Source organism: Gopherus flavomarginatus, chromosome 6 (assembly GCF_025201925.1).
Source record: "Gopherus flavomarginatus isolate rGopFla2 chromosome 6, rGopFla2.mat.asm, whole genome shotgun sequence".
Classification (NCBI taxonomy): Eukaryota; Metazoa; Chordata; order Testudines; family Testudinidae; genus Gopherus; species Gopherus flavomarginatus.
Window position 1 is genome coordinate 78,248,098 of NC_066622.1, and position 26,036 is coordinate 78,274,133.

General features: G+C 40.6%; 1 protein-coding gene across 1 annotated transcript in view; it reads right to left on the reverse strand.

The window, feature by feature from the left end:
• Window positions 1-26,036, reverse strand: part of DLG5 (discs large MAGUK scaffold protein 5) — a 197,981-nt gene that overhangs the window by 42,342 nt on the left and 129,603 nt on the right. The window contains exons 7-15 of the mRNA XM_050959879.1: window positions 22,046-22,358; window positions 17,379-17,609; window positions 8,460-8,644; window positions 7,524-7,649; window positions 6,458-6,590; window positions 5,394-5,521; window positions 2,864-3,039; window positions 2,323-2,426; window positions 1,256-1,348 (exon numbers count right to left, since the gene is read on the reverse strand). Of these exons, the coding sequence (XP_050815836.1) occupies window positions 1,256-1,348; window positions 2,323-2,426; window positions 2,864-3,039; window positions 5,394-5,521; window positions 6,458-6,590; window positions 7,524-7,649; window positions 8,460-8,644; window positions 17,379-17,609; window positions 22,046-22,358 (1,489 nt within the window). The remainder of the gene's footprint in view (window positions 1-1,255; window positions 1,349-2,322; window positions 2,427-2,863; window positions 3,040-5,393; window positions 5,522-6,457; window positions 6,591-7,523; window positions 7,650-8,459; window positions 8,645-17,378; window positions 17,610-22,045; window positions 22,359-26,036) is intronic.

The following is a 26,036-nucleotide window of genomic DNA, read 5'->3' on the forward strand; positions in this document are numbered from 1 at the left end:
TATGTATGTACGTATCATTCTTCTATCTGAAACTAGAAATATAAAATATAACTCTGAGGGCCTATTGTAATTATGCAAAGCGTGGGCCACTAATGGTGGTCTGGAATCTGGATGGCTCCCATCAATGAGGACAATTGACTGTGGATGGCTCTGTTTGCTTGCAGATCTTTCTGTAAGTCAGGCTGGGAGGAACGAGGGCTTGAAGTCTTATAGTAACATGTGATCATGCTATCTGAACCGGTATCCATCTTTAACATGGCACTTTTCCAGTTAGAAGGAGAAGTGGGAACCCAAAGAGGGACAATGGATTTCCTCCTTGTGCAAAAGATATATAAGGGCGTGGAACAGAACAAAGGGGGCTGCAGTCATGAAAAATCCCTTAGTTACCGCCTGAGCTGGAACAAGGACTAAACCAGGGGAAAGGATTGGACCCAGACTAGGAAGGTGTCCAGTCTGTAAAAGAAGCTTCCTGGAACATCTCTGAGGGTGAGATTTCATTTGTAATCACTTTCTTACTGTATTAGGTTTAGACTTGCATGTTTTATTTTATTTTGCTTGGTAATTCACTTTGTTCTGTCTATTATTACTTGGAACCACTTAAATCCTGCTTTCTGTATTTAATAAAATCACTTTTTACTTATTAATTAACCCAGAGTATGTATTAATACCGGTGAGAGAGAGAGAGAAAGAGAGAGAGAGAGAGAGAGAGTGTGTGTGTGTGTGTGTAAGAGCAGCTGTGCATCTCTCTATCAGTGTTACAGAGGGTGAACAATTTAGGAGTTTACACTGTATAAGCTTTATACAGGATAAAAATGGATTTATTTGGAGTTTGGACCCCACTGGGAGCTGGGCATCTGAGTGTTGGAGACAAGAACACTTCTTAAGCTGTTTTCAGTTAAGCCTGCAATTTTTGGGGAACATTGTTCAGACCTGGGTCTGTGTTTGTAGCAGGCTAGTGTGTCTGGCTCAAACCGGGCAGGATACTGAAGTCCCAAGCTGCCAGGAAAAACGGGCTCAGAGATAGTCCCAGAACATCAGTTGGCAGTCCCCAATGGGCTTTCTGTGATCCAACCCATCAAAGTAACTACTGACAAGGACCAATCCCTACTAACCAGGGCAAAGCCATTTCATTTAGCTGAGTTTCCACATTACTGTATTCATTTTATGAATGTATTCTTCTCTCCTTTACAATTACAAAAAATTAGTATAAATGTACAAACTGCTTCACTTCCTCCTTTTCTGTCCCCACACTCACCTTCATCAATGAGAGGGTAAGGGAATCCCTACAGTTTCGTAGCAAAGCTTCACATTCAGTCAGTGATTTATTATCTAGTGCAATGCCATTAATCTGCATAAAAACAAGGGTAAATTAGCAAAACAAACCTAGCAGCAGGCAATTGTCTTAGTTTACATACACCAAAAAACCAATCTAACTAAAGCAGAAAGGAAAATGTCAGTATCTTGGTAAACTGGATCATTTTTGCATATCAGGAGACTGTCTTTTTCAGATAATTTCACTAATGAGAGATTTGCTCTAACCAGAACTGCAAGTATGGACTTCCTTCTTCACTGGAGCTGGTATTTAATGTATGATTGCTCCACTGCATATACCTCTACTTATCTTTATATATTTGCATGAATCTACACTCCCTGAGATCTGTTACTCTGAATAAAATATATAACTTATTTTAAAGATATTATTCAACAGATCACAGACCCCCAGCAGAGATAAGTAGCATCCTGGACGAAACAAGAAGCTAATCACTTTCTTTAACTTGGTTCTGGAAGAGCAAGTATATCAGAGGGAGAGTCTTCTCAAGTTCAGAGGATCTCTGAAGGTAAAGACAGGCTTTCATGGGATTTTACAAATTGCAGGAGCACCTGTAGTTTAATCAACGCATCCAGAAGTGGAATGGAGACGTAGGTCCAATTTTAAAGGAAGAACAGCCATAAAATCATCCCAGATAATTTCTATTTCTAAACTCTAATGGAGGTCTAAAGAAGGTTCCTTGAACTGAAGTCCTTGTATTAAGTCACCTTACCTATCGTTTATTGTGAAAAGGGAAGTCAGTGAGATTGTCAACAAATACGTCTGCTGGATGAGTTACTGCAACCATATTTTCAAAACTTCACCAATGAAACTACTAAACGTGGGCTATATTTTCTATTATTCACCCAACCTACTTATTCATTAAATCATTAAATTTAAAACAGAGAAAAACATGGTAAAATGAGTCAAAAAAAAGTTTTAGGTTTTTAAAAAAAAGAAATGTGTTTCATACTATCTGTGGTACTGAAATTCTATTTGTTCTTTAGACTTACGGCAATTATTCTATCTCCCACAGCAAGGGACCCATCTTTGGCAGCAGGGCTACCGGGCACAACAGCAGCAGCAAATACTCCATTTTCTAAACTAATTCCACTATCTGAAATCCATAAAAATAAAATAAATTCATTCCTGCAGTTCAAATAATTTAGCACATATCTGACTTACCTGCATGAAAAAGAAACACAAGTAATAAAAATGTAGTTGAAAATAAATTAGCTTAACTTCTAATAACATTAAAAAAAAAACGAACAGAAAAACAATGTGAAAAGGGTTACAGATAACCTGAAATTTAATATAGCTTTACAAGCACTTTCTACTGGAGAAAAAAGATTGTAGGGATTTGCAAGCTTATTCAGCTGAACTAGAGGTGAGAAATGATACATTAGCAGTATCCGTGCAAGAAATCTATCCTTAAGTCACTACTTCTTGTTCTGTTAAAAAAACATCTAATGAGAACCCTTATCTAGGAAGTCATAACAATTCAAGTGAGTGGGACTAATAGCCTGCCCGGAGCATTCAAACGTAAATAATTACCTTTATGCCCAGCAAGATTGATGTGCAGGGGTGTTATCACTTTCCCGCCTAAGGACTTCCTTCTTCGAATCACCATATTAATAACTCCTCCTCCATTAAGTACAGCTTTTATAACTTGCTTCTTATCCTTATTAGTAAGATCCACATCATTTATCTTCAGCAACCAATCATTCACTCTGGCAGTTAAAACAAAGGCAAGGAAGGCCATGTTATAAGAATACTTTGCTGCACATTGAAAATATGCAATAATTAATTAAAAGGATCATAAAAGCACTAGCACAACCTTGATATGCCACCCTCAATTGTCTAAAACTTCCCATTTCTGAAAAAAGTATGATGATTCCCAGCATCTATTAATGACATTGAGTAAGCCCCAGATCCTCCTGGTTCCACCGCCATTGCTTACGTCACTAGTCCTAGTCAAGTTACTGATCCTTGTGGTGAGTGGCACTGCTGTACAGGTATATTAAGCATTATTAGTTCCATGTTAGAACTGGCCTAACTAAACACAGGTATTTAAAACAATATTTATGAGAGGTAGGTACTCTTGTAAAGTGAGTAAGTCATGGTTATTATCTCAATAGTAGGGTTCTATCTCAGATTTTGGCAAGACGCTTAAATTTGCCATTCTTCTGTTACCCCAAATATTTTATTGTTCTTGAAAACTGTCTTGTGCATGAGACAATCTCAAAATCTACCTGTGTTTCAAGTATTCTGATGCAATTTTCTTGGGCAGAGATAGAATTTCATTAGACACTTCCAAAAAATTTCAAATGGGAGCCATTTAAAGCCTTTTAATATCAGAGCATACTCCCTTAATTTAAACAAAAAGGTCACAGTATGTTTCAGCTTTTAGTGAGAGCTCAACTGTAAAATTCTGAAAAAACATGAGTCACAAGGCAAGTGAAAGTCAGCCTTATAATAGGACTGTGGCTGCAACTTTAACTATGGAGAGGCTTCTTTCCATAATAAACCCCACACACATCTGCAGAGCCTGGACAAAAGCTCTGGTTCTACTGCGTCAAAACACAAGCCTCTACCACTTACAGAAAAGGAAGGTCTTCTCTAGCTTTGTGGAACAGACACCACGATTTTTTGTAAGCTTAACCAACCAACAGAGGGCCAGATGCTTGCATAGTCCATGATTCTAATTCCACTTAAGTAAGGGAAAAAACTGCAATTGACATTATGGCATCACAACTGGATCACAAACTATCCATAATCTTTCCCCCCACAACTATAGCTTGCCCACAAATTCTCAAGAAGATCTAAGGGCTTGTCTACATCACAAAGGTGCAGCGCTGGTGAGGGTGTTACAGCGCTGCAACTTAGGAGGTGTACACATCTGCAGGGCATCACCAGCGCTGCAACTCCCTGTTTGCAGCGCTGGCCGTACTCCCGTTTTGTCTCGGGTGTAGAGGATCCAGCGCTGGTAATCAAGTGCAGACACTTACCAGCGCTTTTCTTGACCTCCGTGGAATAAGCAGGTATCACAGCATACCTGAGGAAGCCTCTCTGGTAATCAAGCAGGTCTCCTTCCCCGGTTTGCTCTCGCGTTCCCCGAACCCCTGTGCAAGCAGGTCTCCTTCCCTGCGGTTTGCAGGGGGGTTCGGGGAACGCGAGAGCAAACCGCGGGGAAGCAGGTTTCCTTCCCCGGTTTGCTCTCGCGTTCCCCGAACCCCCGTGCAAGCAGGTATCCCTCCCTGCGGTTTGCTCTCGCGTTCCCCGAACCCCCGTGCAAGCAGGTCTCCTTCCCTGCGGTTTGCAGGGGGGTTCGGGGAACGCGAGAGCAAACCGCGGGGAAGCAGGTCTCCTTCCCCGGTTTGCTCTCGCGTTCCCCGAACCCCCGTGCAAGCAGGTCTCCTTCCCTGCGGTTTGCAGGGGGGTTCGGGGAACGCGAGAGCAAACCGCGGGGAAGCAGGTCTCCTTCCCCGGTTTGCTCTCGCGTTCCCCGAACCCCCGTGCAAGCAGGTCTCCTTCCCTGCGGTTTGCTCTCGCGTTCCCCGAACCCCCCTTGAAGCTGCCCAACAGCGCTGCAGTGTGGCCACATCTAACACCACTTGCAGCGCTGGTTGCTGTAAGTGTGGCCACTCTGCAGCGCTGGCCCTATACAGCTGTACTAATACAGCTGTAACAACCAGCGCTGCAAAATTGTAGATGTAGACATACCCTAAGTAAATGGCAAGTTTGAAGAGACAGAAACAGGTTAAGTGCTAGAGGCAGACAAACCAGCAACAGACAAAGTCAACATTTCAAACCGGGATTTTTTTTTTTTAAATTATCTGTAAATCAAGAATAGCTAGATTTATTTCCATAATGCTTTGCAAACACCACCTTCTTACTGCAATTTTCAGATCAAACCAATTTTCCAAGCCTAAGTTATTAGGGAGCTAAAACAAAACCCACTTAAAATATGGAGAGGTGACCAACCATCCATAGTATTTTGATTTTTTTTTTCATTTTACAACCAAAGCAAAATAAGTAAGTGTTTCCAATTGGCATGCAAATGATTTACCAGTTAACACTGTACCTTAATCGACCATCTGCAATACTTCCTTTGTCTACTTTGGTGACAAAAATCCCACAGTCTCCAGGGAGGTATGGTTCATTCACACCTTCTGCCACATCAAAACCAAGTGCTTTCAAGTCCATATCCTCCTAACAAACATTGTTAATGTTACAAGCAATTCAACTGGAATTCAAACTAATTTGCATTTGTATGTACACAGAAATTGTAAACTGACTACCAGGTTTCAGAGTAGCAGCCCTGTTAGTCTGTATCCACAAAAAGAACAGGAGTACTTGTGGCACCTTAGAGACTAACAAATTTATTTGAGCATAAGCTTTTGTGGGCTACAGCCCACTTCTTCGGATGCATAGACTGGAACATATATTGAGGAGATATATATACACATACAGAGAACATGAAAAGGTGGGAGTTGTCTTACCAACTCTGAGAGGCCAATGAAGTAAGAAAAAGATTTTGAAGTGGTAATCAAGATAGCCCAGTACAGACAGTTTGATAAGAAGTGTGAGAATACTTACAAGGGGAGATAGATTCAATGTTTATAATGGTTCAGCCATTCCCAGTCCCTATTTAAGCCTAAATTGATCGTATCTAGTTTGCATATCAATTCCAGCTCAGCAGTTTCTCCTTGGAGTCTGTTTTTGAAAGACAACTCCCACCTGTTAGGAACTAATCTCCTTATTTTAAAAAATATTATATATATTTGTTTATATATTTACACACACCATTTTTATATAAAGGCAACAGTTGTGTGGTTTACAAGATTAGATGGCAAAGTTATCTATTGTTTGTACTCCACAGGAGGGAGTAGATTTCCTGTAACAAATCTTTTTGATAATGGTCTATTGTGCTTTAATGTGTCAGCTTTTCATATCTGACTGGTATGCTATTTGTTGTAGATACTGCATTTATGGTATGTAACCACAATTAAAACTAATAATGTTTAAAAATACATATTCAACAAACAGCATTATTTTTATAACCCATTGTACAAGGGATGTAATGCTGAAACATCACACAATTCATTCATATAACACATTAAAGTCTTCAACGTATCTTGGGCTTACTCGGTCTTTTTCAAACTCCACCACTTCTGTTTCCCATTCCAGAGAATCTGTGTCTATAGCTGAATCATGAGAACTGTGGGCCATCAACTGCCGAAACCTGGCTTCCTTTTCCAACTGGTTCTCCATCTTCTCTCTATGGAATGAAAGACATGTATTTATAGGTGATTCAGCAGCTCCCTTGTAAAGAAATGAATGAATGAGATTAGGTACTTTACAGTTCCTTCCCTAATTTAGCAATACAATCTCTGCTCAGTCTATCCAATCCCATAATCTAAGTAGAAACCTGAAATCACTTTTTAATACTTTATTTCCTTCCTCCACTCTGAAAAATTATGTAATGCATGTTTTCTCCTCTTATTTATAATTCAGTGGGAATCTGGAGGTAATGAACAAAGCTATAGTGAAAGCCTGACTGCAGTGAAAGAGTTGCTTCAGTGCATTTCAACAGACACATTTAGTATGTAGACATGTTCAGAACATATTATGCTTTGACTGAGCAGTCTAATCAGAATAAAGACTCTCTTATTTGCTGGGGGGTAACATGACTAACCAGCCAGCTTGTTTTGCCCTTTGTCAGGCATTTTACACAATGTTGATCTACAAATTCATCTACACATGTATCCTATTGTGTACAACAGGCGTTTAAGATTCATTTAATCTTAACGGAAATGGTGGGTATATTGCAGGCAAAAGGTTATGATAAGCCAGGGGCACATAGATTTCAAAATAATTACTATTTCATCAGTATATGCTGACTTGAAAATTTCTCTTTATCTAACTGAATAGCTTTTTAAAAGCATTAGAACCAAGATGCTTTCTTAAATCTCAAGCTGCAATAAAGCTTTTGATTACTGTTTAAGCTGAGTAAGTTACTGAAGTTAGCTGGACCAGAACAAGTCCTGCTTTGTGTTGGGGCAGTGTGTCTACCCTAAGGGTTTGTGAACTAGTGTTTATCTCAGTCACACGGATACAGACTTCGCTTACACAGACAGGCCTGAAGAGTCTGTTAATGAAAGGTTTCTAATATACAAAGCATTCTGTGCAATGAAATCATTTTATAACATACTTTAGTTCCTTCAGTTCACGCACAGCATCATTTTTTTGCTTTCTCATGTCATCAAGATTGCGAAGAGCTTCTGCCAAGTCACTCACAGCTCTGTCTCGCTCTCTCCTCAAGTTGTCACACAAAGTCCTTGAAAACAACATACATTCAGGTAAAACTTTAAAGCTGCAACTTACATTTACTAACTTACAGAACCCTGAATCCTTATACCAATCATGTCCTTTAACTGCTACAAAATCCTTCCTTTAGAAATTCCACTTTTGTACTTAGTGTTTATCTAGAACAAAAGAGGTGTTAGATGTTTTACAGACAGTAAGACCATGACTAGATCCTCAGGCCTTGGCTGCACTCACACTTTACAGCGCTGCAACTGGGGTGTGAAAAAACACCCCCCTGAGCGCTGCAAGATACAGCGCTGTAAAGCGTCAGTGTAATCAGCGCTACACCCGTAAGGGATGTGGTTTACATGCAGAGCTGGGAGAGCTCTCTCCCAGCGCTGCCGCTCTGACTACACTCACACTTCAAAGCGCTGCCGCAGCGCTCCCGCAGCGCTGCCGGGGCAGCGCTTTGAAATTCCAAATGTAGCCATACCCTCACAGGCTTCATGTCCCTTGCTTTTTTAGACCATGGGTACTACAGAGTTGGCTACTATACCACTCTCTGACTGCTGTGCTGATGGGCTCTGGAGGGATGTTTACTAGAGAGAAGTTAGTATGGTGATAATGGGGATGTCTTCGAAGACCCTACCAAATTAAGAAGGGCTATCTTCCTATTACTTAAGTACACTGTGATAAAATCACGTTTTGGCTCAAAAAAAGTTAAATGATGTGCTATCAAAAACCATCAATCTCTGAAAGAGTCAGCTGCACTACAAGAACACCACTGCCATTTAGCCATTGAAATTATGAAGAGCACCAGAATATCATCTAACATGTTTACCGTATACTCTCTCTTTCTGCAACTATCTTGTCCCGCTCTTGAAAGGCCCAATCTCTCCGACATTTGGCTACTTCTGCTTCCTGGACGGCTTCCTTTAGCTCCTGTGACATGGCCTCATATTGCTTCCGAAGCATTTCAATTTCTTTGTTAGCTCTTTCTATGTCCAGTGTAGCAGAATCTTGGATCTATGAGTTCAAATATATAGAAATATATATTTTATGTACAATTCATAGAATGAGTATTCACACTGGGTTTTGTAACCCTTACTACAGGTTTGTTATATGAAGGGCTCAGTCCTGAAATCCTGCCACAGACTAAACTATCATTCAGTGGGAATCCCAAAATCAGGTTGAATTTTGCCTGCGTAAAGGGTTCAGGCTTGACTCCAAGCATTTTAGTCCATAGGAAGAGAGGACGGTCAATGACTCACAGGACTGATCAATGGTAGAAGATTCTTCCTCTTAGAGCAAAATCAATATATACTTCATAATTCAGTGATATCTTGCTGACTCATTGATGTGTTTTAGCACACAGAGACAGAAGGTGTCTAAGGACAGCTAGAAACAAGATAACACAGTGAACAATCATGGCACAGACTGGCTGTTTTAGTGTCTAGGACTGATCCTGTAAAGGCAGTAAACATCAGATGCACAGATTTACAGTACACCTACGCTTGTGATTCACAATCCCCAATCTCCCATGGAGAATAATAGCTCTCCAAGCAGTTTTTGTTTTAATTCAGCGTTTTAGAAAAGATTTTATTTCTCCTTTAAAAAAAAAAATCCACACCACTCTACCATTGCAGATTTCAAAACACCAAAGGAAATAGCGACAATGACAACGCTGACTGAAAGAGAACACTTCCATGTGTGCCCACAAGAGAAACAATTTTATTTCTAACACAATCAGACTTCGAGCCCTAATCTTGCAGATAGTTACAAGTCAGTTTAACTTGACATATGTGAGTAGTCCTGATGAACTCAATGGGACCACTGTCTTGAGTAAAGTTAAGCAACTGTGTGTTTGCAAGAACAGGGTCTAAATACATATAGAGGGGTCAATACACCCAGGACACTACACTTTTAGGGCTGTATGCCTCCACGAATGGTTCTAATTGTAACCATTCATGCTTAACCCCCCCGCCACATTCCAACCCACCACTCTGAAAAGTGTAATACTAATTCATGAGAACTAACAAAGGCAACAAAAATTCATGTCTTGCCTTTCGGTGTGCTATCTCCCTTCCCACTCTTCCGCCCACACCCCCACCGCATCCCTCAAAACCCCCAAATGAACCCACAGCAACCAAGATTTGACTCCATGTAGTATGTATCCAGCAGTGATTATATCACAGAGATCTCCACTCAGCTTGTTCAGAATCCTCCACTCCCCTTCATAAAACAAAGACAGGCCCTAAGAACTCACATTCAGTGATTTCCCTGTACACCCTCCCTGAATTTCCCCAACACCCCTTCCCCTAGTTTTGTGAACTAGTTACATGCCAAACCTGGAGGCTAAACTTTGCGACTTTGTCCTCACAAACAACTATTTCACATTTGGGGACAATACATACCTTCAAGCCAGTGGCACTGCTATGGGTACCCACATGGCCCCACAGTATGCCAACATCTTTATGGCTGACTTAGAACAACGTTCCTTAGCTCTCGTCCCCTAATGCCCCTACTCTACTTGAGCTACATTGATGACATCTTCATCATCTGGACCCATGGAAAAGAAGCCCTTGAGGAATTTCACCATGATTTCAACAATTTCCATCCCATCATCAACCTCAGCCTAGACCAATCCACACAAGCGGTCCATTTCCTTGATAGTACTGTGCTAATAAACGATGGTCACATAAACACCACCCTATACCAGAAACCTACTCATCTCTATACTTACCTACATGCCTCCAGTTTTCATCCAGGACACACCACACGATCCACTGTCTACAGCCAAGCTCTAAGATATAACCACATTTGCTCCAATCCCTCAGACAGAGATAAACACCTGCAAGCTCTCTATCAAGCATTGTTAAAACTACAATACCCACCTGCTGAAGTGAAAAAACAGATTGACAGAGCCAGAAGAGTACCCAGAAGTAACCTACTACAGGACAGGCCAACATAGGAAATAACAGAATGCCACTAGCCATTATCTTCATCCCCCAACTAAAACCTCTCCAGCGCATCCTCAAAGATCTACAACCTATCCTAAAGACCATTCCCACTCTCACAGACCTTGGGAGAAAGGCCAGTCCATGCTTACAGACAGCCCCCCAATCTCAAACAAATACTCATCAGCAACCACACACCACAGAACGAAGACACTAACCCAGGAACCTATCCTTGCAACAAAGCCCGATGCCAACTCTGTTCACATATCTATTCAAGTGACACCATCATAGGACCTAACCACTTCAGCCGCACCATCAGGGGCTCATTCACTTGCACATCTACCAATGTGATATATGCCATCATGTGCCAGCAATGCCCCTCTGCCATGTACATTGGCCAAACCGGACAGTCTCTACGCAAAAGAATAAATGGATACAAACCTGACATCAGGAATCATAACATTCAAACACCAGTAGGAGAACACTTCAACCTCTCTAACCACTCAGTAACAGATTTAAAGGTGGCAATTTTGCAACAGAAAATGTTCAAGAACAGACTCCAACTAGAAACTGCTGAACTTGAATTAATATGCAAACTAGATACCATCAATTTAGGCTTAAATAGAGACTGGGAATGGCTGAGCCATTACACACATTGAATCTATTTCCCCATGTTAAGTATCCTCACACCTTCTTGTTAAACTGTCTCAAATGCGCTATCTTGATTATCACTACAAAAGTTTTTTTTTCTCTTGCTGACAGTAGCACATCTTAATTAATTAGCCTCTTAGAGTTGGTTGGGCAACTCCCACCTTTTCATGTTCTCTGTATGTATATCTATCTCCTCACTATAAGTTCCATTCTATGCATCCGATGAAGTGGGCCCACAAAAGCTTATGCTTAAATACATTTGTTAGTCTCTAAGGTGCCACAAGTACTCCTGTTCTTTTTTCGGATACAGACTAACACGGCTGCTACTCTGAAACATGCCAATTTAGTGACTGTTTGGAAATTTGAATTGAAACTGAAACATTACTACACACTTTAAAAGCATATACAGTGTATGATAAAATATGTGTATCTGAAAGCATAGTAAATTTGAGAAGTATGAACATAGACTAGATTCCTTATATAGCTGCTGTTTTTTATGACAATGTCAGTGCATTCATTTCGGTGATGTTGGCCAACCTAATAATCTCAAATGATGATTTGTAAACAAAGTCTAAATGAGTTCTCTCTGACAGCTAGGGATGAGCTGGGGGCTGGGGAGAAAGGCTTCAGGACAAGATTGTATTTACATTCACATCTTATCTACTTAGGTATCCAGCAAACAGAGCTGTGTTGCCCAAGTGATAGATTTTGGCTGGGGTTGGGTTACAAATCACTTGAATGTGGGGTGTGGGAGTGGGGTTGGGAATGAAATGTTCTTATTGTATGAGTAAAGGGCAGTAGAACTATACTTAGCCTGTGATGACTGAGGGCATCAAGAGAGATGGTGGGGACCTGTCCCTCTCCACTGTTTAAAGACAGAGCTGATTAGGCTCCACAGATAGTCTTTTGTTCTGTTAAGTGACCACTGCAGCTGAAATCACTGATAATCAGGTCTAAGTGCTTAGTCCTGCTGTGGGGACAGTGTTCCTGTGGGTACAGTGTTTTTGTGTAAAAGACAGCCCAGACTGCACTGGCAGTGAGGTTTCCCTCAGCTGAAATCACTGAGAGCTGGGTGGAACCTCAAGAGACCAACTCGCAGAGGTCACAGTGGCAGGTGGCAGCAGAAGGTGACTGTGCAGGGCCATTGGCAACAGAGTGATGAAGTGAACGGTTGCACAACGAACAGTCATGGCCAGAGCAAACAGTGAGCAGCTGAAGGAACGAGCAAGGTGTCTTCTTGCCCCCCACCTGGGAGGTGAACTCACGTGAAAGCACCTCTGACAGCTTAAATAAGGGGCACGTTAAATAAACATTTGTTTGCTGGACTATATTTTAGTGACTTTGCTCCAGAATGCTAGATTTGTGACTGGGAATGGAAACTTATATAAATATATAAATATCCAGTGGGGATCCAGTGGACATAGTGTACTTAGATTTCCAGAAAGCCTTTGACAAGGTCCCTCACCAAAGGCTCTTACGTAAATTAAGCTGTCATGGGATAAAAGGGAAGGTCCTTTCATAGACTGAGAACTGGTTAAAAGACAGGGAACAAAGACTAGGAATTAATGGTAAATTCTCAGAATGGAGAGGGGTAACTAGTGGTGTTCCCCAAGGGTCAGTCCTAGGACCAATCCTATTCAATTCATTCACAAATGATCTAGAGAAAGGGGTAAACAGTGAGGTGGCAAAGTTTGCAGATGATGCTAAACTGCTCAAGATAGTTAAGACCAAAGCAGATTGTGAAGAACTTCAAAAAGATCTCACAAAACTAAGTGATTGGGCAACAAAATGGCAAATGAAATTTAATGTGGATAAATGTAAAGTGATGCGCATGGGAAAAAATAACCCCAACTATACATACAATATGATGGGGGCTAATTTAGCTACAACGAGTCACAAAAAAGATCTTGGCGTCATCGCGGATAGTTCTCTGAAGATGTCCATGCAGTGTGCAGAGGTGGTCAAAAAAGCAAACAGAATGTTAGGAATCATTAAAAAGGGGATAGAGAATAAGACTGAGAATATATTATTGCCCTTATATAAATCCATGGTACGCCCACATCTCGAATACTGTGTACAGATGTGGTCTCCTCACCTCAAAAAAGATATTCTAGCACTAGAAAAGGTTCAGGAAAGGGCAACTAAAATAATTAGGGGCTTGGAGAGGGTCCCATACGAGGAAAGATTAAAGAGGCTAGGCCTCTTCAGCTTGGAAAAGAGGAGACTAAGGGGGGATATGATAGAGGTATATAAAATCATGAGTGATGTGGATAAGGAAAAGTTATTTACTTATTCCCATAATACAAGAACTAGGGGTCACCAAATGAAATTAATAGGTAGCAGGTTTAAAACAAATAAAAGGAAGTTCTTCTTCACACAGCGCACAGTCAACTTGTGGAACTCCTTCCCTGAGGAGGCTGTGAAGGCTGGGACTATAACAATGTTTAAAAGGGAAATGGATAAATTCATGGTGGCTATGTCCATAAATGGCTATTAGCCAGGAAGGGTAAAGAATGGTGTCCCTAGCCTCTGTTCATCAGAGGATGGAGATGGATGGCAGGAGAGAGATCACTTGATCATTGCCTGTTAGCTTCACTCCCTCTGGGGAACCTGGCATTGGCCACTGTTGGAAGACAGATACTGGGCTAGATGGACCTTTGGTCTGACCCGGTACGGCCGTTCTTATGTTCTTATGTTTCCTAGTAGGCCAAGATTTTTAAAATGCAGTATTTGCCAAGGTTATCATCTCATATTGTTGCTATCTTGAGAGGTCATTATGTTGGGCACACAATGTACTAAACATTTTTATTATTACAATTAATTTTTACATAAGAATGGTCATACTGGGTCAGACCAATGGTCCATATAGCCCAGTATCCTGTCTTCCGACAGTGGTCAAGGCCAGGTGCTTCAGAGAGAATGACCAGAACAGGGAATCATCAAGTGATCCATCCCCTGTTGCCCATTCCCAGCTTCTGGCAAACAGGCTAGGAACACTCAAGGCAGGGTGTTACATCCCTCCCCATCCTGGCTAACAGCCACTGATGGACCTATTCTCCAGGAATTTATCTAGTTCTTTTTTTAATCCTGTTGTAGCTTTGGTCTTCACAGTATCCCCTGGCAAAGAGTTCCACGGGTTCACTTTATGTTGTGTGAAGAAGTACTTCCTTTTGTTTTTTTAAAACCTGCTGCCTATTAATTTCATAGGGTGACTGCTAGTTCTTGTGTTACGTGAAGGATTAAATAACATTTCCTTATTCACTTTCTTCACACCAGTCAAGATTTTATAGACCTCTATCATATCCTCCCTTAGTCGTCTCTTTTCTAAGCTGAAAATTCCCAGTAATTTTAATTTCTCCTCCTGTTTCATACCCCTTGTCATTTTAGTTACCCATCTCTGTACCTTTTCCATTTCCAATATCTCTTTTTTGGGATAGGTTGACCAGATCTGCACACAGTATTCAAGGTGTACACATACCATGGATTTATATAGGAGGCAATATGATATTTTCTGTCTTATTATCTATCCCTTTCTTTAAAAAACAAAGGGTTCAGAGTAGCAGCCGTGTTAGTCTGTTTCTGCAAAAAGAACAGGAGTACTTGTGGCACCTTAGAGACTAACAAATTTATTTGAGCATAAGCTTTCATGGGCTACATCCGATGAAGTGGGCTGGAGCCTACAAAAGCTTATGCTCAAATAAATCTGTTAGTCTCTAAGGTGCCACAAGAACTCCTGTTCTTTCTAAAAAAGCATACAGAATGCTAGGAATCATTGACTGCCGCTGCACACTGAGTAGATGATTTCAGAGAACTATTCACAATGACTCCAACATCTCCTTCCTGAGTGTTAACAGCTAATTCAAACTCCTTCATTTTGTATGTATAGTTGAGATTGTTTTCCAACGTGCATTACTTTGCATTTATCAACACTGAATTTCATCTGCCATTTTTGTCGCCCAATCGCCCAGTTTTCTGAGATCCCTTTGTAAAACTTTGCAGTCTGCCTGGGACTTAACTACCTTGAATAGTTTTGTATCATCTGCAAATTTTGCCACCTCACTGTTTACCAATTTTTTCCAGATCATTTATGAGTATGTTGAACAGTCCCAGTACCGACCCCTCAGGGATACCACTATTTATCTCTCTCTATTCTGAAAACTGATAATTTATTCCTACCCTTTGTTTCCTATCTTTTAACCAGTTACTGATCCATGAGCGGACTGCCCTCTTATCCCATGATGGTTTACTTTTCAAATGTCAATTTAAATTAAATACATTTTAAAAAAATTATGTTTTATATATTTTTATAGAAATCTAGACATGTTCTATGTTTTGGTGTAACTTGCATTATCCTTATGTTAAATTTGCATTATCCTAACAAAACATTTACTTTATTAATATCTCTTTTATATATCTCATTGGTCCTGACACCCCCCCTGTAATTTCAATTCCTCAGGAAACCACTGCTCACATTTCACTCCTCTTGAATCCCCTGCTGTAAAGATTCTTAAAAGCTGTTGTAACAGCCATCTCTCATTCAGCAGTAGGCTCCTCCTTTGGAGTCCATCAAATGCAACGCTTTACCTATATGGGAAGTGGAGCACACTGCTGAGTGACAAGGTGCTACCGGTCCTGCCTACATGAAGTATTCCTAAACTCGTGCTGATCCTCTGCAGAATGCTGTAAGTCAAGCCAAAGTCTTCCCATATCAGTGGCTTTTGATGCGGGGGAGGTGGAGAAAAACTTTCTGCACAACAAGATAAAGAGTTGGAGGCATGATAGCCAACTGAAAACAAGAGGGTTCTGCACAGCCCAGTTGAATTCCTACTTCTATTGCTCACTCGGATGCTGATTCAAGATTGACAAATATACCTGGCACAGAAAACTGAGGACAGGGAAATTCTTCTGGTGAAAAGAGTCTATTATGATACAGGATTGATACCATAATGAAATTAGATGAATGAAAATACGCCTTTTTCATACACACAAAAAACCTTCTGAAGGGTCTTCGCTAATATCAAAATTACTGTAAATCCTGTAGTTCGTTCTCAAGCATGAGAAGCAGGGATAGTGTCGGATTTTACAGTATATGAATGTACGTGATATATTACATACAATAGATCTACAAACATGCAAAACTGCAAGAATATTTTAACTTGTTTACATAATCACTAACAGTCACAGCTTGATGTGTTCCATCATCCCTTTAATGATCTGTATATCTTAGTGTGATTGAATGTACAAAAATTATGCAGAACAGAAAAACTTTAGTCACACATAAATTGTTCTATAAAGGTTTAAATTGTTGGCACACACAATAAGCATGTTACAGACATAAGTAGCTATGTAACAGATATATACGAGCACACCAGCAGGAGGTATTACAGATTGTTTTAAATGATTGAGAGGACTCATAGCAGCAAAGAAGGGGCTAAGGAGAGCCTTTAGATCCAACTACCCCCACCCTGCTACACCTGCAGCCAATGCCAACCCAAGAAGGAGAATAAAAAGACCACCTGACTCAGTTCAGGGCTGACAGGCAAAGAGCCTGCTAGCCGGAGCAGCCATTGGAGGAACAGCACGACCCCAAGGAGCGCACAACACTCAAATCAGAGACTAGTGGGGGAACCAAGCCCAAAGGAAAGGGCAGGGACGCGCCGCCTCACCCCTCCTCCCACCAGAAGACTGGGGGACAGACTGGTATTTGGGGATTTTTTTTTTGTTATTCAACATTTTTGGGGTTGAGCCCCTCAAAAGACTGACAGGAAAACTAGCTGGTGGGACTGAGCTTGCCTCAGTGGGGTCCTGGAAGATCCATAAGGGGGGGTGATGCTCCAGCCACACCACTACTGTAACCTGCTGAACTGTTGGGCTATAACAGTCTGTTAACCATATATTAAAAAATCTATTAACCATTTATTAACTCTTTATAAATGGAAACTTTAAAACTGTGACTGACTGACTTACTTTAAACAAGTAGTCTAGTCACTCCCCCCTCATAAGGAGTGTGTGCAGGCATGCATAAGCATTCTTCATTGAATTAAAAAAAAAAAAAAAAAAAAGCTTTGTATCAAGACATTTACATGCCTGCCGAATGGCATTTACTCTCCTCGACCTAAAAAGAAAAAGCCTTCTACAAAGACAGCCAGTACCTGACGAGCTTGGTAATATTCCCTTAGCAGATGGTCTCTCTGGATGATAGCTTCTGTTCTCTCTTTCCTGGCAACATCTCTTTCTTCCTTCACTGTTTCTATATCCTTGCAAGCTTGATCAAGCTCCTTCTGGGCCTCAGCCTTGTCCTTCACTTCATGACAGTACTTTTCCAGCAACTCATTCCTCTCACAAATTGCTCGATCTCTTTCCACTAAAGCTGAGTTTAGCTCCTACAACGAGACCCATTGTTTGCAGGGTGTTAGGTACAGAGCAATATTTCTTCTTTCCAGTTGAATACACATTGACACCTTAAAAACTGAGGGCGTATAACGAACATTCTGCGAAAAGGGGAATTGTACAGCTCTGTTCCCATATTAAATTCAGAAAAAGAATAGCTAACAATGTTCAGCAAAGTGTTAAAACTGCCACACCACCACCTTTAAACACCTTGCTGTCTGAATAACGAAGCACATAATCTAGGAACACTCATGGTTCTGAGAAACCTGGAGAAAGGACATTTGTTGCAAGTCCTCAGGAGTCCTGGATAGCCAGTCAGATTTAACGCAAAACAATCATATTACATATTTTAAACGTATTTTTATTCAAAGTTGTAATAACATAGTGCTATACAGCTCCCCTTTGCAGAATGTGAGCACAAACCTTTCCCTTTTGTGTTATTTCAGAGCAATTTCCTTCATTATTGCACAGCTGAGATAATATTTTCCAACCTAAGTTAATGAGTGTCCCGTAGCTTCACATTTGTTTTAAAGGGACATGAGTATCTTACAGTGTAAGACACCAATTGTGTGCACATGTACCGTGAAGTGTTACTATTATAAGAATACGATGTGCCATAAAATACTGTGAACAATACATTATATTGAATGTAGCATGCAAATCAACTGCAAGGTGTGAACATTCTACTAATGGGCCTGTGCAACATCATGAAGACAAAGAGTTATTCTTAGGAGACTTTAAACAGAGCTGTTAAGATCATAAAAACAATCCTGCTGTTATACTGCAACAAAGATTTTTGTATAGCAGTTAGAGTAGGAGACTTGCACCAGGACTCCTGGGTTCTATTCCCACCACTCACTCACTGTGTGGCCTTGAACAAATCATTTGTCCCAATTTTCTGAGGTGCTGACTTCAGTGGGAGCTGTGGTTGTTTAGTGCCTCAGAAAAAAAACAGGCCCACCACATCAGTTTGTAGCATGGCTTGAATAATTTCTCCGCAGAAAGTGCTTTGAGATTCTTGGACAAAGGTGATATAGAAGTAATAAAGCGTCATCGGTGTTCAGCAGAGCCAAAAGGCCAACAAAGCATTGGGGCAAAGGAATCACTCCTGAAAAGGCTTTTAAATATTAGAAAATCATACTTTAAAACTTTGGGAAAATTAGGCACTGCAATAATTTTCTCAGAGGTGCTCACACTGATATAAAATAACGCAATTCGCTGATTTAGGACAGATATCTCTTCTTTCCAACCAATAGTAAGGCCTCCTCTCAGCTTCATTTGTTTTATGCAGTTTAGACTGAACAGCAACCTGACAGCACAAGATCAAATACCATCCGATGCCCGTCAAAACAATTCCCAATAGAAAATGCTGCTCTCTGATCTGAAGAATCATTCTGTGTGGCACCGGCATGATGGCTGAATAGGGTAGAGTGTTAAATTCCACACAATGGTGGGAAAGCAGGACTGCTGGATATGAGTAGGTGAAAACAGACTACCAGTGTGGAAGGGAAGATTGCTAACATGGTTGTGTGTCCAAATCACCAGAGAATTCTCTTCTCTTTAGCCAACAGAAATGGATGCTGTAAATATAAAAAACTGTGGAACTTCAGTCCCAAATCCCAGCTGAAGAATTTATCCTATTCTCTTGGTAAACAAGAACTGCCATATTGCTATTATTTACAAAAGGTGATGCTATAACTATAAGCGTGGGACAGTGCTAATAATGATTGGGCAACTGTTGCTCATTCTTGCTCAATTTGCTTCTGCCTATAGGTATGTAGAACTCAAATTACACAGTTTCATTACTATATAATCAAATGGAGAATGTAGCCAGTTCACAGGCAGAAAGTGAACTGCTGTTCGCATCTGTGATAAAAATTCTTACTCTTGTAGGAAGTTTTCAAATGTGAATACATTGTGATGAAGAGCCCCATAAGATACAAGAGCGAAGACAACGTTTTCGGCAAAGAAAAGAACCAACTGAATTGCTGAGAGAAAAGTATCATATACCCAGGTAGTTGCTTGTGCACCCCCATCCTAAAAGTAAAATGGTATGGCAGGCTACCTGAGCCTGCAAAAACAGACATAAATCCCTTATCGAAAGCTCTGCGTATGGCTAAAATCATTGGGCTCTTGCCTGAAATTGTCCACAATAAGAACGCTTAATTCAGTTTTCCTACTTTTGATTTGTTCTACCACCTGTGTGCGCCATACATTTCAGAAGTGTCTGGCTATGGTTTAATCCATTTGTATTGGAGCACACAGGATGCCTGAAGATGTAGAAACCAGGGAGTAGCACTAGGTCTGAGAGTTCATGGCTCATTTGTTCATTTAATTTTTAAAAGCTAAATTATAAGAAAAACCTCTAGCTTTGGTAGCTTTTACATTTTAGTAATAGCACAAAAACTGCATCACTATACACAGATGTACTGCAGGATGAACATTTAAAACAGTTTAAATTGATGCAGTGCTGTTTTAGACAAATAGCTATGACCATAATACATGACCGTCATAACTGCAACATATCAATAGGTGGAGCTACACACAATAGGCAGCAATTGCAGTATGAGATATACTCAAACTCTTTGAAAGGATAATCCCATTTACATGGGATTCTCATGCATGGTACTCCAAGTGGAAGTGTCACTTGATCAATAAACCACCCGTATATCCCTCTCAAATTCCTGCCCAGGTACTAGATCCAGTCAGAACTAGATAAATGCAAATTCAGATGGTCAGCATTACATAACAAAGCAACGTCCTGCTCAGAGGCAGACTATGCCCATAATTAAAAAGAAAAACTGAAGTGACAATTAAAAGAGTTGTTCTAGCAAAAGCTATGGCGGCAGCCTCACTTTACAGACACAGGAGTTGTATCTACCCTTAAAAAACATTCATAACATTTTATTTTAAAAAAATGTCAGCAACTAGCACCTTGTTCATCAGGATTATCTCCTCCTTCTTGTCCCTATTCAACTACTCATTCAAGTGGGCTTTCAAGATTGTGAGCCAACTCTCCAGGAATGCTTATTTATTTTATTTTTTTAATCCTACGCTTAATAAGCACCCATGCAAATTGTTGTAGGAACTGTGTTGATTGTTAAATTATGAGCATTCAGTCAACTTTGGGTAAGATTTACAGAAGTGTTCAGAATTACCTTTATTCTGCTTTCACTGAAGTTAATGGTAAAACTATGATTGTTTTCAATGAGATCGGAGTTAGGCCAACACTGAGAGCTTCTGAAAAACCCACCTTTTGGCATTGTCTATGCTACAGCACTGCAGCTATGGTGCTGCAGCTGTGCCTCTATAGAGCCATAGTACGGACACTTCCCATGTCGATGGAAAGGGTTTTTCTATGTAGTTAATCCACCCCTCTGAGTGGCGGTACCTAAGTTAACAGAAGAATCCTTCCATTAACCTTGCCATATCCACAGTAGGGTTAGGTTGACCTAACTAAGGTGCTCAGGGTGCAAAAATTTTCACAGCTGAGTGACATAGCTAGGTCAATTATTTATTTTATTTAGTGATTTAGATTCCAGGTAACTGAACTTAGTAGGTGCTAGCTGTTAGACCAAAGTTTTTTGAAGTTGGTTGCTTCAGTGTTGGCTACATAGCCTAATCCATATTTATGTATCTAAATACAAGAGATCTGGTTTTCAGAAGTGCTGCAGTTAGATATTATTATATAAAGGATTATTTGTGATCCATGACAAGCGTGTGAAAGAAAAGCATAAAAAAAGATTGATGGGTACTAGAAAAAATATTTGGTCGTATGTGAATCATACCTAAGCAAAATATTTGAAAACTGAATGACCAAGTGAATACTATTTTACTATTTAGCAGAAAGCTGCATTTGTAAATCCTACTAACAGCACTCGTGTTTTAAACATTTTAAGAATATATTGCTGAAGTAATACCGCTTTCGGATTAATAAAATTATAAAGCAGTGCCGATATTTTTGTAAATCGCAGTGCCAAATGTCCTCTAATTTTGAGAGACTAAATGACCAAGAACAGTGGACATACTTGTAGTCTTTGAGTTGATGTTAAAATGAGACAGAGTCTATTTTATAATGCTAGGTCTTATTCTTAATAGATAATACCCAGATGTCTCTCTCAGCTACCAGTTAAAAATGAAAGAAAAAAATTATATATCTGAGTTCTATCTATTGTTATACAGTGCCTCACTTGCTGGATACAAAAGGCTGGCTTTTTAAAATGAAGAATTTGAAGTGAACTGATCAGAACAAGTCAAGTGCACAGCAGATCACAGCTGACAGGAACTCGACTGTATAAAGAGTGCCACCAGGAGAGAATTTCCTTTTCACAATGAAGCCACATTTCCCATCTTTTTTTTGCACAGCTGCGAGAAGGCACTAGTAAAACCTCTTTATCCTCCCACCCATAATAAAATGGTCCCTTGGTACCTGTCTTAAAGCTTCCATCTCTTCACTAGCCACTCTTTTCTCTGAGGAAGTGTTTTTTAGTTTGGACTCTGCAAGCTCTAGCTCAGTTTGAAGTTTATCCACCTCTTTGATCACTTGGTCTCTCTCACTCATTATGAGGCGATACTCATTGAAAACAGAGTCTCTCTCTTCCTTGTACTTCTCTGCATCCTTCACTGCCTTCAGCTGCATTGTTTTGAACCGCGTCACTTCTGATTGTAACCGCTCCATCTCTCTCTGCAACTCCTTGTTCTGCGCAGTTGCTTTGCTTAGTTCTTGCTGAATTGACTCAAACCTAAATAACAAAAAGAAACAAAGGCGCTTGCATCATTTTGAATTTTCCTTTTATAGAGTTGTAGAAATGTAGGGCTGGAAGGGACTCAAAGAGTCATCAAGTCCAGCCCCTTGCACTGAGGCAGGGCCAAGTCAACCTAGACCATCCTTGACAAGTGTTTGTTCAACCTGTTCTTAAAACTTCCAATGATGGTGACTTTGTAACCTCTCTCGGAAGGTATTTTCCAGAGTTTAAACTACTCTTATAATTAAAAAGTAGTTTCTAATGTCTAGCTTACATCTCTCCTGCTGCAGATTAAACGCATTACTTCTTGTCCCACTTTCAGCAGACCTGCAGAACAACTGATTACTGTCTGCTTTGTAACAGCCCTTAACTTATGTGAAGACTTACTAGCTTTTCTTTCTCAAGACTAAACATTCCCAATTTTTTTTTTAACCTTTTCTCATAGGTCTCATAGATAAACCTTTTATCATTTTTGCTGCTCTCCTCTGGATAATCTTATTGTAATGCACATCTATATAACCAAATGCTTCCAACAAACAGCAAAACTTCACAGAACACCTTTTTTTAAAGGGCACCCATCCACACTACAAACTGACAGCAGTTTAACTACGTCTCTCAGGGGTGTGAGAAATCCACACCCACAAGCGACAGTTATACTGACCACACCCCCAGCGTAGACTGCAAATATCGAAGAGAGAGTTTCTCCCATTGGCCTAACTACTGCCTCTCACAGTAGCATCTTCACTAAAGTGCTACAGCAGTGATGCATGTGGAGACAAGCCTTTAGTGTATTAGTGCAGTCCTTTCCAATCATTTCTGTCCCAGGAGCCCCTCCCCCATTCCCCAAACTCCTGTCCCACCTGGCCAGAATCCATTTAGGGATTGAGAAGGGCCAGGTAGTTGCAACTAAAGATTTGTAATTAAAACAGTAAAAACATGCACTTGACGCAAAGAAGCAGTAAAAATAAAGCGAATAAAAATGTTACAATGTATATAAAATGTGATCAATAATAATACTGAAAAACACCATTACAGAAATTAATGGTCTGTTTTTGCCTGAAATAACGTGTTCTGTTCTGGGCACTCCATCCCAGAAAGGATATAGCAAAGGCGAGCGTGGGAGGAGAAATGGGGTCCCAGATCTGGACACTGGAAATTATCAGTGTCATGGTTTAGAAAGGAGATAAATCAGAGGCATGGAAAATAATGTGGGGGATAAGGACAGTAATTTGGATGCTCCTGTTTGCCTTATTTTGATAAGAAAACAAAGGGACATCAGCTAAATTAAGGGCAACAAATTTAAATTTGGTTTAAAAAAACATTTCTTTTTAACACAAGGTGTAAGAGGCAAGAGCTTAGTGAGATTCAGAAAAGACTTTGATGTCCATATGAATAATAAGAGCATTCACAGTTATATTGATAGAATTTTAAAAATAATGAAGGATATAAGCCAACCACTCACTGATGGGAGTTTAGAAGAAACTTCTCCTAGGAGCATATTCTTCCATAATTTTACACAAAGGGATTTCTTTGCACCTTTTTTCCTGAAGCATCTAGTTATTACCAATGGCAGAAACAGGCTACCTGACTTAATGGACTTCTAGTCTGATCCAGCATGGCAATTCCTATATGCCTCTGGCATAATCTGTGTTCTCACACACACACTTGGCATGATCTAGCCTGATTGTCAGGCTGTGCCAGGCTCTGGGCATATCTGGCAAGCAGGGAACTCTACCTGAGATATTTAGTTGAAGGCACCTGCAAATTTAAAGCATCTCCATGCCACTAATGAAACATCTGTCAGTAATTTGCAAGCGTCTCCCCTGCCATTAGTGCAGATTAAAGAATCTTCTTACAGACCACTAGTTTGTAGAGAACAGAAAAATCTACTGTTAATTACCGTATATACTCATTCATTAGCCCGTTTGTTCATAAAACAGATAAGTAAAAATAGCAAAAAACTGTATGACCCTTTCATAAGTCAACCCTGTATTTCAGGGGTTGGAAAACTTTGGCTCCTGGCCTGTCAGGGTAAACCGCTGGCGGGTCCGGACGTTTTGTTTACTTGGAGAGTCTGCAGGCATGGAGACCCTCAGCAACTTGTGGCCGCGGTTCGCCATTCCCAGCCAATGGGACCTGCGGGAAGTGGCGCGTCATTGGCTGGGAATGGAGAACTGCGGCTACAGGGAGCTGAGGGGCTCCATGCCTGCAGACGTTCCAGGTAAACAAAACGACAATATATTAAATCAAGGATCCGCAACCTTTGGCCCGCAGCCCACCAGAGTAAGCACCCTGGAGGGCCGGGCCGATTTACTTGCAGTGTCCGCAGGTTCGGCCGATCACAGTTCCCACTGGCCGCGGTTCGCCACTCCAGGTCGGAGCCAAAGGATGTGCTCGCCGCCGCTTCCTGCCACCCATATTGGCCTGGAGCGGCAAACTATGGCCAGTGGGAGCCATGATCGGCTGAACCTGCTGATGTGGCAGGTTAACAAACCGGCCCGGCTCGCAGGGGTGCTTACCCTGGCGAGTCGTGGGCCAAAGGTTGCCGATCCCTGTATTAGATATTCAATTCAATGATTCCATAGAGTTTAAAATCATCAAATTTTGGTGTAGACCCGTGTATAAGCCGAACCCTGTTTTGATGCATCACTTTTTTACCAAAAAATATTTGGCTTATGAATGAGTATATATACAGTACTTTATTTTTTTTTCCTTTTGCAGTTGTGGGCAACCATGAGGATGAGATTGAACCAGGCATAGACAATACATTAAAAGCCTGTGAGATACACATCCATGATGCATAATCTTGTGGCTATGTGCATTCCAAGCACCATTACAGTCACAGAGAGGGGAAGGGAAGGAAAAAATCAAATCAAATCAGTATCTGCTGAACGGAAACGGATGATCAGCTATAAAGAAGATACATGCTATAAAGAAGATTCTGTATTTTTAAGCAGAAAAAAACAACCAACAGCTCTGAGCCATCAGGAAGTATCTAAATGGGGAAGGAAAATCATATCTTCTGTAGAGGATTCTTCTATCTGTTAAACTATCATAATACGGATAGCTGAGTAGATATATAATGAAGTTCCATGTGGAAAACCAGGCTTCAGAACTGACCTTGAGCTGACTGCTCTGTGCCTCCAAGGAAGAAAGAGCAAGAGACAGCTGGCATCATACTTTCACAGCTCAGAGGCTTCCTGTTCTGTCCACAGGGTCAGTGCAGCATTTGCAGCTGCCGTTATGAAAGAGGATGAGTTAAATTGTAAGGAGGACTAAGTTGAGGTATTGGCCACCATTCCCAAAGAGTGCTCACTGGGGGACAGACTATATGCCACGTCTCTGTTTTGATGCAACTCCATACAATAGGTGGAATAGTAGGGGTAACTTAGTCCATGTTCAAAATCCTGAGGGCCATGCCGAAAGGAAAAAGGTGTTCTGCACTCAGACTACCAAGCCATGTTTTGTTACACACAAACAAAATGCAATTTAGACTCTGCTTAAACATGTTTTTAAACCAAACTGCAGTTAAAAAGTGCTGAAGTTTGCAAGTTTTGTAGTGAGTTAGTCTTTAACCTAAACTGCAGGTTTGGTACATTTGATACTCTGAAAAATGAATTTTGATAAGAGCAATATTTCATGCTTAAAAGCAATATACTGACCATGCACAAGGAT